Below are 14,257 nucleotides of genomic sequence, written 5' to 3' on the forward strand. Positions count from 1 at the left end.
GACACTATACTGAAGTCGATTGAATCCTACATGACCAATAATGCCCCACAAGACACCTCTGTGACCACTCACTGGTGCGCTTTTAAAGCGGTCACCAGGGGGGCGGCCATACAGGCGGGAGCTAACCTGAAAAAGAGAGCCATTGCAACCCAGAAGGCCCTGGAGTCCAAGTTGTCTGCCCTGGAATCTCAAAATAAAACAGCCCCATCCAACCTTTTGAAGAAAGAACTGTCCGAAGTCCGTGGCCAACTTCAAAAACTTCTCTTGGCACGTACCCAGTCTGCCCTGAACAGATTACGTCACAAGTTTTACCTCTCTAGCAACAGGTCAGGCAGAATGCTCGCCCGTAAACTACGCGCCCAACAAGCCAGAAATAGAATTAAATGCATCATCTCCCCCAACAAAGAGAAATTTAGCAACCCCAAAGATATAGCTAATCAATTCGCAGACTATTACTCCAAATTATATAACCTATCCTCAGATTCCTCCACGCCACAACCCTCCAGCGACACCATCTCTGATTTTTTACATGGCTTGCAATTCCCCTCTCTTACCCCAGAACAGCTGGACTCCCTGAACGCCCCCTGGACGCAGTCTGAGGTCCAGTTGGCCATTAAATCCCTCCCCCGAAATAAAGCACCGGGACCCGATGGGTTTATTACAGATTTCTACATCACCTTCACAGACCTTCTGTCCCCATATTTGTCAAACCTTTTTAATGAACTGTCCTCCACGGGCCATGCTGCCCCAGAGCTATTGGAAGCACGCATAGTAACTATCCCAAAACCGGGTAAAAACCCGGCCTTTTGCCAGAACTACCGACCCATTGCACTGTTAAATACAGACATTAAGTTATTCGCCAAACTTATGGCGCTCCGCATCAACCAATTTTTGCCCCTACTGGTGCACCCGGATCAGACGGGGTTCGTCCCTGGACGGCAAGCCTCAGACAACACCAGAAGAGTGTTTGACCTGGTTGACTCTCTTTCTGCGGAGCAGGACCTCCTCCCCTTATCCTTAGATGCTGAAAAAGCTTTTGATAGATTAAATTGGAAATATATGGAGGAGGTGTTGTCACGCTTTGGCTTCAGAGATCGAATTCTCACATCGATCCTGTCATTGTATAGTTCCCCGTCGGCCCGGGTGTTCACCAACGGTTTCATATCCGATCCGTTTAAAATTTCTAACGGGACCAGACAGGGCTGCCCCCTCTCCCCGTTAATCTTTGTCCTGTCCATAGAACCTTTAGCAATCTCCATTCGAAATGACCCTAATATACCAGGTCTGCACACGGGCCCTGTCAACCATAAACTCAGCCTATTCGCGGACGATGTACTCCTCTTCGTGACCAACCCTATTACCACCCTCCCACTTCTCCACTCAAAGTTGTCTTCCTATAGTGCTGCCTCCTTCTAGAAACTTAACACTACTAAAACGGACGCCCTCCCGATAAATCTCAACAACTCACTGCACCAACTGAAAGGCACATACAAATACAACTGGCAAACCGATTCAATAAAATACCTGGGCATCCATATCACACCCCTCATGGCAAATGTATTTGATGCCAACCTATCCCCCCTCCTTACCTCTCTTGCTGCCCTATCCAAGTCCTGGCTATCATTTGAAATCTCCTGGCTGGGACGCATGGCAGCTTTCAAGATGTCGCTACTTCCTAAATTAATGTACCTGTTCCGCACCATCCCCTATATTTTCCCTAAAAAGTCTTTACAACTTGCCACCTCTATCCTGATGAAGTATGTCTGGGCGGCGAAACCCCCTGCAATGGCCCGCTCGAAGATGTCGATCCCCAAAGCTTTTGGGGGACTCGACCTCCCTGATTTGCTCCAATATCACTCAGCATGCCTACTAGCCCCAATTAAACACTACAACGACCTTAGTACCACCAGGGCATGGGTAACCATCGAACAAACCCGCTCACCCCAGATCCCTCTCTCGGACCTCCTCAAGATCCCGAAACACGTTAGACCCAACCTCCCGAACTTACTTCCATCCACTAAAGCATCCCTCCACATATGGGACCAACTTACTACCAAGCTTCCCCCTCCGAACTCCCTCATCGCCACCCTGCCTATCACCACAGTGGCGAAGTTAATTCCCAACCTCCGTCTGTCGACCTGGAGAACCTGCGGGATTATCTCCTTAGGTGACGCCCTGGACGCTCACTCCATGATCCCTTTCACATCTCTCCAGCATCAATTCTCACTCCCCGAATCGGAACACTACCATTACCTGCAGCTCGCTCACTGGTGGAAAACCCATTTCCATAATTATTCCTCCCCAAATGCCCTCTCTCAGGTAGTTCTCACTAGGCCTAGCATGGTGCACTCCAGAGGGGACATCTCATTCTGGTATAGAGCCTTGGTGACCCCCTCTGAGTTCACCAGGACTTCAGCCCATAGGAAATTGGAGTCAGACCTAGGCGGTCCTTTGTCACCTGCCCAGTGGCGCAAAATATTTTTATCTTCCTACACAATGTCCCGCTGCCTAAACCACACCGAGATGCACATTAAGTTGATAAACAGACTCTACCTAACCCCTGATCGCCTTCACACTTTTTGGCCATCATGCTCTAACCAGTGTTGGAGGCAGTGTGGATGTGTGGGTAACATATACCACATTTTTTGGTCCTGCCCAAAACTCCGGGAGTACTGGGAGGGGGTTTTTAACTTGATCTCTACGGTCCTCCAGATAACTATCATCCCCTCTCCGAGTATCGCTCTGTTCCATATATACCCCCAGGATGTCCCAATACAGAAGACATATGTTCTTGGGCACATTCTCATCGCAGCACGTGCTAATTTGGCTCAGCAATGGAAACAACCCTCCCCCCCATCCCTCCTTAAGGTTATTCTGAAGACTAACCACCACTACCTCATGGAAACCAATGCCCTGCCTCTCCCATCCAGTCCCTCCCCCCCACACCCCCGTTGGTTTCCTTGGTACAAGTACACCACGGAGGGAGAGGGTGCCAAACTTCTCCCCTCCGGTGCCACTCCGCGTACACCACAGTTCTGCTTGAATGAATCTCCTGATGCCTCCCCACCCCAAGCCCAATGCCTCAGGTCTGCCCCTTCCACTTCGTATGATGTTGAGGGCCACCAAAGCGGGGCTTTAGTTTAGATTAGATTACACTGCATGATAGATAAATACTGTGCATTGGAATTATTGTATTTTCTCAAGTTTTCTATGGTTCATACCTATGCTGTTTTATTTGGTCACTCTGCGCAGTGACGTGTTACGGGTTATTTACCAATTTGTACCCCCCTTTCGTTTGCTATCCATGTCCCCCCCCCCCCCCCTTGAATGTCCCCTCTTTTCTTTTGTATCCCATATAAATTTTCTGCACCAATAAAAAAAAATTTATTGATGGAAAAAAAAAAAAATACTTTAATTTAAATACATTTATCACGATTGTTTTAATATGGAAAAACTTTGGGCCTAATTCAGAGGTGCATGCAGTTGCACTCTCAAATCCACCACTTAAGTATAAAAGATGCAACATTGCCAACATCAAACATCTGAGCAACCCTATTGTTGCTTAGAATAACCATCAGAACAAAGACGCTGGAGCCAGTGCAACTGCAAATTAATGTTTGAAACACATCTGCATTTGACAAACCAGCCCTCATCCCCTCCCTCAAATAGAAACTACTGTACCTGTCACTCAGTATCTGCAGCCGCTGTTACTAATAAATCATTGCACAGAAATAAACTGTGCAAATGTCTGCATCCACAACTGAATCAGGCCCTTTGTAAGGTGCTGTGATATGCTTGCTGCATAATAAGAAATCAATTGATAGATTGTAAGCTTGCGAGCAGGGCCCTCATGCCTTTGACTGACTGTAAATACCCAGTTTGTTGTATCACTGGCTCCTATTGTAAAGCACAAGTGAATATGCTGCGCTATATAAGAAACTATTAATAAATAAATAAATATGAAGGGAGTTCACCACAATGTCACTACTAGTGACTATCGCATTATACTGTTCATTCTAGCACCCACTATCTTTGAAAACCCATGCAGTTCCTCTTCCCTGCCTGGAGTGTCGCTGTCTGCTGTAGTGCTTCTAGCACAGTGTGGTCTGTATATCAACACTGATATACAAACCAGACCTGTGCGACAGTGACTCACAAACAGCTCCAGTTGCAGTGAGGCAGGGGTGGGGCTGTCCTGTGTGCTGCAGCTGAATGGCTGGCCAGACTGTCTTTCACTGTCAGCTACCACCCACAGCAGCAGCACACAGCCACACACACATATGAAAGACCAGCCAGCAGTGATACTGTCATGTTTGTTAATGTTTTTTTTTTTTTTATCAGTCTCTTAAGTTTTTAATGAATATAAATCAAGGAGAGAGTGAGCTGGCTGCAAAGCATTGAAAGCAGCACACATTGACACACAAAACAAAAAACATTGGAAGATTGAGAAAAACATCGGGGGAGAAATCTAGCGATGTAGATGAAACATTGGATCCTCAACATTGTAGGGTTAAACATCGAACATTGGAACCATAAATCCGATGTTACCGATGAAACATCATATGATTACCCATTCCTAGGTATAAGTGATGACATTTTTAGGGGTTGATCCTATTACACCCGAAGGGTGCGATTTTCCATTCGGGTGCCTTTTTAACTCTGAAAACGGCACCTGAATGAAGCCTAACTAGCACCCTTCACAGGGGCGAAGCTGATGAAAATAGCTTGCACCCCTATGGAGTGCGCCAGGTGCAGTGACTCGCGATCATCCGCACCCTTCGGGGGTAATAGTGTGCTACCTCAGAGCTACCCACCAACACCAATCCAGGGGCACCGCACCCCAAACCCAATAACGAACTAGCATAGAACCACATGATTATGGCCCTTACTTAAATATCCCTAAACTAAGAGCAGCCAACCTAGAGCAACCATAGTGCTCCATATGGCCTGTCAGGACCAGGCCCCCCTCCTAATGCTGGCTCCATCATTCCTCACACAACAGAATTACATACTGGCAGGAGCTCAATCAGTTTAGTGACATCACTCCGGTGTGTAAGAAAGGTCTAATACTGTGCAATATGGTCCCCGCTGAGCCATTTTGCTTATTGCTCAGCGACCATGTTGCACAGTGTTCCGTTTTTCTCAGCGATTTCTCCAGTGACCTTTAACAGCTGGCTGCAGGAGCGCGCAAGACTGATTTATCGCCCTGTGCACACTAAAAACCCATGCCATATACTGGCTAATATCGGCCCGTGTGTACAGGGCTTAAGAACAAACAAATTGGTTTCCCCCAGCACGCTGAATGATACCAGTAACCAGATTTAAAAACCTTACCAATATTTGCAAATAAATGGGTAAGGCCCAATCCATGTTTGCATATATATGTACCAAGATCTGTGGATCCTGCCACCGTGTGGTTTTATAACTGGTTACTGGTATTATTCAGGTGTCCTAGGTAGGCTGCCCTTAAGCCGGGTACACTCCTACAGATTTCTTTTCCTTTTTAGCAAGGGGTGTGGTGACATTAGTGAAGGTCACAGAGTGGTGGGGATGGGCTGGATGGGCTCAGTCCCCACCTGTTTCAGTCGCAGGAATGATTTGGCCAAGGGAGCAGTGCGCTTTTACTGTAGAGGCATATTTTTCGAATGGCCACTTGGTCATAGCGGTAAAACGTGCCTTTCGTCTTCACTTTGAATTTCCCTCACGAGGCCTTGTACCTGATTGTAAACCAATTTTATTGTGTGTGGATGCCTTCAGGGAAATGTGTCCAGAAGAAAGAAAGGACCTCAGAGGACCGTCACCACACCTATGCACTCTGCTTATAAACGTGCAGTTGCCGCTGTACGGGATGGGGGCGGACCGGGCCCGCCGACGTCATCGTTGTAGGCGGTCCCAGGCCGCTGCGTCACCAAAGGAGGCGTGCCCGGGCCGCCGCATCACCAAAGGAGGCGTGCCAGGGCCGCCGCGTCACCAGAGGAGGCGTGCCAGGGCCGCCGCGTCACCAGAGGAGGCATGCCCGGGCCGCCGCGTCACCAGAGGAGGCGTGCCCGGGCCGCCGCGTCACCAAAGCGGGCGTGCCGGGCTTCCTCCGTCTGGCCCCGCCGAAGTCCGTGAGCTGCCGGGGAAGCCTAGCGCCGCTGAGATTGCGGTGCCTGGAGCTTCCCAGGGCACAACATTAGTCAGGCAGCAGGCTCTTTTAGCGGGGCGCTGCTGGAGGGGCAGGGCGCATTTTGCCCTTTAGAAATCGGGCAGGGCGCAGCTAAAACAGCCTAGCGGGAACACTAGACTAAGCCAACCCATAGCTCTCCAGCTGGCCAGAAAGTGCATAGTGTTGGCTGTCGTGGAATTTACTGGTTCCTGAAGGAATTCACACCCTGTTAGTAAAAAACCTGCTGTGACCTGTGAACTGCTGATATTCTTTGTCCTTGTGTTTCCCCCCTATATCCCTATAGATTGTAAGCTTGTAGCAGGGCCCTCCTACCTCCAAGTCTGTCTGTTGTTACCCAGTTTGTTTTATCACTGTCTACTATTGTAAAGCGCAACGGAATCTGCTGCGCTATATAAGAAACTGTAACGGAATCTGCTGCGCTATATAAGACACTGTAACGGAATCTGCTGCGCTATATAAGACACTGTAACGGAATCTGCTGCGCTATATAAGACACTGTAACGGAATCTGCTGCGCTATATAAGACACTGTAACGGAATCTGCTGCGCTATATAAGATGCTGTAACGGAATCTGCTGCGCTATATAAGAAACTATAAATAAGTAATAAGTATTCTTCTGTCGGTGACTCCAGTGGAGAAGTAAACCCTTTTCATTTGGAATTTCATCTAGTATATGTGATCATTGTCACAACGCTTAACAAATGGGACATGACGTGCACTTCATGGCCAAACTTAATGGCCTTTGGAAGGGCACTACCTCTGTTATATGCCTTGTGATTGTAGGTGACCGTTGTTTTTTCACCATGGTTGCCAACCACAAACGTACATATAGAATTCAAGACCTCATGGAGATCGCAGCGAACCTGCTCAATGTTGATAATAGTATAGTACAAGTAAAAAGTAAAACATTACAGGTGCCTCGGATGCTGTGCCAGCAGGTTGCAGAACCGTTTCATTCTTTCTTTCCCTGACTTATGAGTATATTGCATCTGAATTTCACTTAGATTTTTTTTCCTAATGTAGCAACAATAAGTTATTTGAACTGAAGAATTCCAATATACAGGTGAATACAGGAAGTACATTGGCCTTGTTAATCGTGCAGCGTGGAATGGTGCATGAACATTAAGGACGTCAGTATGTTTCCTGATTTCCTGCGCACCGATCATTAAGTCTGCTTTGTATTTGCAGGCCAGCTATGTCCTTACTCCCTAATCAGGGGTAGCACTGGGCATTTCTGCTCAATAACGGTACAGCTGGATACACACTACAATATGTTTTAAACAATATGCATGATAAAATGTCGTTAACAATTTTAATAGGAAAACATCTAGTGCGGTGGTTGGGTAAATTACCCCAAATGAGGTAAAAATGGACGGTCGCGCTGCCAAGACACATGCGGGCATACAGATGAATCTATATGTGTGCCCAGCTGTTTCTCTGCAGTGCGACCGTCCATTATTTAATTGCATATAGAATATATATATATATATGAATGCCGGGCTGTGTGTGTTACAGTACTGTAGTGTACAAGGACCTGACGCAGTGCCGTGTGTCAGACCCTTGTGTACAACACGCTTACCTGCGTGATGCCCCTGGCCCCGCCTCCAAGTCCGCCCACTGCTTCAGTAGAGACTAGTTGCTGCGCCATCTCGGCAGCGCGCAGTCTGTACTGCTGATGCAGCGCCTAGTTTCTGTGACTGGTTATAGGCTCCTGTTAAGGTATACTAGTGTTCCCGTCAGGCTGTTTTAGCGTGGCGCTGCGCTCTGCCTAACTTTTAAAGGGCAAAATGCACCCTGCTCCTCTTGCAGCGCCTCGCTAAAAGAACCTGCCTCCAACCCCACCAGTGTGACCGGGGAAACCCAGCGCCGCCATAGATGGCGATGCCCGACGCTTCCCCGGCAGTGTGGAGCCTTCGGAGGGGCTGGGCCTGCCCCTTTTCGTAATGGCTCCAGCCGGGCCCACCCCTTTTGTGATGTTGGCGGCCCGGGACCTCCCACAACAGCGACGTTGGCGGCCCGGGACCTCCCACAAAAGAGACGTTGGCAGGCCTGGTCCGCCCCCTTACGCTGACCTCCCCCCCTGGTTCCAAGAAGGAACACTAGTGTACCCATCTCTACTCAAGGGGGTAATACTGACACTGTGGCCTGGGCATCACATTATCAATGACTATGCCACACACAGCCTGGCACCCGTTGATGATGATTACCATGTACAGTACCACACACAGCCTGGCACCCGTTGATGATGATTACCATGTACAGTACCACACACAGCCTGGCAGCCGTTGATGATGATTACCATGTACCACACACATAGCCATACATGGTAATCATCATCATCAATGGCTGCCAGGCTGTGTACCGTACTAGCAGGATATATCATCAATGTCTGGAGGTACAGTGTGTATTACAATGATATTCCTTCCTTTCAAATCAAGGGGTAGCGTTGGCGTATGTAAAAGGTAATAAAGTTCCCTGACCCCTGGTCTATTGAGTACATGTTATATAGCTGGTTGTTACGGACCCTTACCGTCATCTGAACATGCAGTGATCTGCCTATATCGTCCACGCATGCATGTTCAGTGGGTGGGGGATGTCTCTAAGTGATCTCATTAACGATATAGATCACTGTGTTTGCTTTCCATCGTTTGTCCGCGAGCACTGCAATACTGGTGGTGCTGTGAATCGTATAGTGTGTACCCAGCTTTACGCTGCAGCTGCTCCCAACCATATACCAGGTACAGCAGCTATGTTTCCCCTGTAGTTATAACTCACCTTACACAGGTCCTCTCAATGACGATTGGCCTATCTGACGCATGCAAGGTCTTTGCCAGTTATATATATATATAAAGCTCTTGAAATCATGTTCTCTTCTTCTCCCTTTCAAGACCATTCTGCACCCAGGGGAGCGCTTGTCACTATGGAAACTGCCTATAATGGCAGCACGTGCCGGTCTGTGAATGGGAGCAGGGTGCATTGTGAGATTACATGTGACATGGAGGGAAGGTGAGTGTAATACTGACAGTACTGCCGCCCTGTGATCTGACTGTATACACCGCAGACTTGTCTGAGAGCCTGCATGCTTTTCCTTTGTCTTTGTACGGCAATACACAATTTATAATTGGATAAGTAGTTCAATTAGCACAACAGTATAGCAAGGAATTACAGCGAGCCACAGAATAACATCCATCAATGAGCAAAAACCATTCTGCATAAGCTAACTGCAGGTGGCGCTGTGGTACACACTTCTTCCTGTGCAAGTGGGACTGCTCTCCTTCAGGGCCTGTGATCTGGTGCTGCGGAAACTAATGCAAAGTCTTCTGCATTACACACACACTCACATGACTAAGATTGACAAGAGGAAGGTTCACCGGCAAAGGGTCGACAACAGTTTTTCACCTTTTTTTAGCCGACGTGCTGACACACGTCGGCGTGGTGGGATAATATAATAGTGGGCCCGAAGCATGGCGAGTGCAGCGGTGCTCTTAGACGGTGCCCAAGTCGACTATGTTGACATTTGGGACAAAATTCATGTGAAAAACTCATGTCATTGACTGTCGACTTTCCCATTATCGACCTAATGTGAGTGTCAACCTTAGCCATGTCCACCGATTTCAGGTGTCAACCTAATGCATGTCGACCCTATGATCCATACCCCCTAAAAATACTGTAAACATGTGGTGTTCTGTGACCAATCAGCTTCTAGCTGCCATGTTGCAGGCTGTAACCCCCCCCCCCCCCCAAACGTAATGTGTCCACCCCCCTCTCTCCACTCCAATCTATCCTCAATGCTGCTGCCCGGCTCATCTCCCCCCCCCCCCCCCCCCCCCCCCCCCCCCCCCCCCCAACGTACTATGTCCACCCCCCTCTCTCCACTCCAATCTATCCTCAATGCTGCTGCCCAGCTCATCTTCCTCCACAAACGTACTGTGTCCACCCCCCCTCTCTCCACTCCAATCTATCCTCAATGCTGCTGCCCGGCTCATCTTCCTCCCCAAACGTACTGTGTCCACATCCCCTCTCTCCACTCCAATCTATCCTCAATGCTGCTGCCCAGCTCATCTTCCTCCCCAAACGTACTGTGTCCACCCCCCCTCTCTCCACTCCAATCTATCCTCAATGCTGCTGCCCGGCTCATCTCTCCCCCCCCCAACGTACTATGTCCACCTCCCCTCTCTCCACTCCAATCTGTCCTCCATGCTGCTGCCCGGCTCATCTTCCCCCCCAAACGTACTGTGTCCACCTCCCCTCTCTCCACTCCAATCTATCCTCAATGCTGCTGCCCAGCTCATCTTCCTCCCCACTTGTACTGTGTCCACCCCCCCTCTCTCCACTCCAATCTATCCTCAATGCTGCTGCCAAGCTCATCTTCCTCCCCAAACGTACTGTGTCCACCCCCCCTCTCTCCACTCCAATCTATCCTCAATGCTGCTGCCCGGCTCATCTCCCCCCCCCCCCCCCCCCCCCAACGTACTATGTCCACCCCCCTCTCTCCACTCCAATCTATCCTCAATGCTGCTGCCCGGCTCATCTTCCTCCCCAAACGTACTGTGTCCACGCCCCCTCTCTCCACTCCAATCTATCCTCCATGCTGCTGCCCGGCTCATCTTCCTCCCCAAACGTACTATGTCCACCCCCCTTACTCCACTCCAATCTATCCTCCATGCTGCTGCCCGGCTCATCTTCCTCCCCAAACGTACTATGTCCACCCCCCTCTCTCCATTCCAATCTATCCTCAATGCTGCTGCCCGGCTCATCTTCCTCCCCAAACGTACTATGTCCACCCCCCTCTCTCCATTCCAATCTATCCTCAATGCTGCTGCCCGGCTCATCTTCCTCCCCAAACGTACTATGTCCACCCCCCTCTCTCCACTCCAATCTATCCTCAATGCCGCTGCCCGGCTCATCTCCCCCCCCCCCCCCCCCCCCCAAACGTACTATGTCCACATCCCCTCTCTTACATCGCAATACACCCATAACGATTCTTTCACCAAAACTTCATTATGTTTTACTAACCTTTCTCATTAAAATATGCCATTTTTCTACGTACTATAAATACAACAATGGTTGCAGAATGGTGCTAACTTTACTGACAGTACAAATGACAATTATGTGCTTAAACAGTAAGCGTAAATGTCCTTTTAAAATCCATTCCAGTAAAATGCATCTTGTATTGGAATATGTTCACCAACAGCCAGCGCTCTTTACTTCCTCTCTTTATAATATAAGAGGAAGAAGAAGGTCATCCAGTCTCTGCACTTAACTCTTCTGATTATCCATAACATGATGTAATGTCAAGATTACTCTCATGGAAACAGACAGTAGTGCAACACCCTCACCTTACACTATTCATCCAGAACACTCACAGTTAAGGTATAAAAGAAACATATCTTGTAGCCTAAAGGTGCCATCAAAAAACACCTGCAGCTCTAGGGTGCTGTTATTCACACAGCGGGAATCACTGCAGTAGCTGATGAATACACCACTATATATAGGGTGCGCACACGGGCAGGCTGCTGGATTAGTGCAATAGGCCAAATACACACAGATGTGTGGCTAGCCAAAATTACTTTGCCTGCACTGTATATATTGCCGGGTGATAGCAATGCACATCTCTATTGCCAGCATTGTACACATGGTGCGATTTTTGGCTAACCTAGGCAGAGTTGGCTATCTTGCCAAATCGCACCGTATGTACGCGGCTTTACAGCACACACCAATCCGAGGAATGCGGCATCATGAGGGTGTGGCCGCTTTGCCTGTTGCAGATAATGATCACTGTTTTTATTACCGTTTAGCTAATATTTAATAGAAAAAATTCTTACTAAAAATTGCAAATTATAGAAAAAAAGTAGCAACAATATTACATCACCTATAGTGGTAACCTATAGTGGTGTGTGTATAATTTGTGGTACGGTATTTGAGCAGGGCGGCTAAAGCCTTCCAAAGGTGTACACACAGTTCGATTTGGACATGTGCTCGATTTGATTTAACTTCTAGAGGCAAAATCGAATCTAAATTGAATAGCAGCACTGAGACCGATATCAGATATAGACTTGCCTGGAAGATCGAAGGCAGTTACATGCTGCTCTATGCAGCATCCTCTCCTCCCGTGCCCTCCATCCCTCCCTCCTGTTAGATTCTGGCAACCCCCCAGCCGACGATATCGAATCACTATCGATGGCCGCCGGGATCCAATCGTGTGTACGCCCCTTAAGGCATTTAAAGTTGAGGTTTGGGCGCTGAATCTATGGACTTGTCACATCTTTTATTCTGTGTGTGCTGTTACTAATGGGCCCCTGATCAGAGCATCAAGTGAATTACTTTTATATACGCCCATTACTATAGATGACCAGCAAGGGTCGCGTGGTACAGCCGAATTCCCCCAGAGTAGTTCCGGCGGTTGTGTCTCCAACATCGGAGTTCTGACCGTCAGTAGACCAACAGGGGGGCCGAGCGCATCAGAGCCCATTGCTCGGTGCGTTCGCCACCTGTTCTATTCTCCCTCTATTGGGCTCGTGGACCCCCACAAGGGAAAATAGCCCCTGGCCGTAGGGATCCCGACTGTCGCACATTTAGCATTCGGGATTCCAATGTCTGAGAAACAACCATCGGAATCCCGACTGTCGGAGAGTCATCCGGCACCTATTAGGTGATAGAGATTAAGGTCCTTACACTGATGGATTCTTATTAATGTTATTGGCTGCAGAATTGGTATAACCATTGTCACTCAGTCCCCAATCTCCTGGAGATATGGAGTAACGTCCCTTCTGCACATTGTGTTTGAGACATGAAGGTATGCAGGCAGGCAATTTCCAGTTGTGCTGAGCTAGGGAGAGTCACAGGTCACACAGTGGCTGTGATTGTATGGGGATACAATATGTCTGTGCTGCCTCCCTGCTCCTCTCACACAGATAGTAGTATAAGGCTCATATCCCCGGCGCCCATCCTCCTTTGTCTCAGGACAGTGCAGTATTGTTAGGACAGAATAGAGGATATGAGTCAGCGACACCCCCCCCTGGTGCCAGGACTGTGCAGCTGATAGATATTATTACAGTTTTATCAGTCTGCTGGTCCGAGATACAAGACCACCTCCAGGTGTAGATCTAGGAAAAGCGGGTGCCGTCTATGTTCCCCTTCACTCGGAATGTGTCAACCTTTTGTCAATGCTGATATTGGGCCTTATTCTGGTTCACTCTTAGAGGCAAATTCCTTCTCAAATGGACAAAACCATGTGCACTGCAGGTGGGGTAGATGTGACATGTGCAGAGAGAGTTAGATTTGGGTGGGGTTTTACTTCAAAGTAAGATCTATATTGCAGTGTAAAAATAAAGCAGTCAGTATTTACCCTGCACAAAATAACTCACCCAAATCTAACTCTCTCTGCACAAGTAACATCTGCCCCCCTGCAGTGCACGTGGTTTTGTACAACCTATACATCAGTGGCTTATTATCCAGAACTCCCCCTACACTGTATAGATCCTGTGTTGCAGCGCTCAGTAGTTCTCACCACAGTCTCTAAGACGCAGTGAATACTGATTGCCTATACCAGCGTCGCTGGTCTTTTGAGGTGAACCCCGGTGACGTAATGGAGGCGTGTGTGCAGTTCAAGCCTCTGCCGGCTATACTTCCATGGGCCTTGTTTTTCAGGACCACCTTAAGGGATTTCCGTCTCTATGGCAACAGAGCCAGGGGCCGCGTTGCTGAGACGGCAAAAGAGAATGCAAATGTGATTATTGCTCCACAGAATATTACATGGCCAGGGCCAAGGCAACGCGTGAGAATGGCAAACAGCTGATGCTCATTAATACTGACTGCTGTGTATTCCGGCCCTCCTGTCCTGGCCGCTGTTCCCTGCTGTGTATATTTAGGAGGCAGTAACATGTCAGGCTCTCCATGATTACATTTGGAACCATTCTTGTAGGTAATTAGTGGGTGTTTTGCATCCCCCTGGTTTTGTTAGCCTGATGACAATACCTTGATGGTATTGAAACGTTGCCACCGTTAATACTTACTGTGTTTTACCGCATTTACTACGAGTGCTGCACCTATTTGGATATATATAAATAACAAAGAATGACCCCAATA

The 14,257-nt window shown here is 48.4% G+C and overlaps 1 protein-coding gene across 5 annotated transcripts in view; it reads left to right on the forward strand.

Annotated features, from left to right (window-relative positions):
* The window catches only part of FEZ1 (fasciculation and elongation protein zeta 1), a 67,494-nt gene that overhangs the window by 5,652 nt on the left and 47,585 nt on the right, over positions 1 to 14,257 (forward strand). For 4 of the 5 annotated variants that reach the window (XR_014464130.1, XR_014464129.1, XR_014464128.1 and 1 more), the window contains exon 2: positions 9,058 to 9,175. The exons of the other annotated variant lie outside the window; for it this stretch is intronic. Coding sequence is in view for 1 of the 4 variants with exons in the window: in XM_083163546.1 (XP_083019672.1) it covers positions 9,130 to 9,175 (46 nt within the window). In the remaining 3 variants the exon portion in view is untranslated. The remainder of the gene's footprint in view (positions 1 to 9,057; positions 9,176 to 14,257) is intronic. 5 annotated transcript variants of the gene reach the window in all.

This window comes from Crinia signifera, chromosome 19 (genome assembly GCF_055691185.1).
Source record: "Crinia signifera chromosome 19, ASM5569118v1, whole genome shotgun sequence".
NCBI classification, from domain to species: Eukaryota; Metazoa; Chordata; class Amphibia; order Anura; family Myobatrachidae; genus Crinia; species Crinia signifera.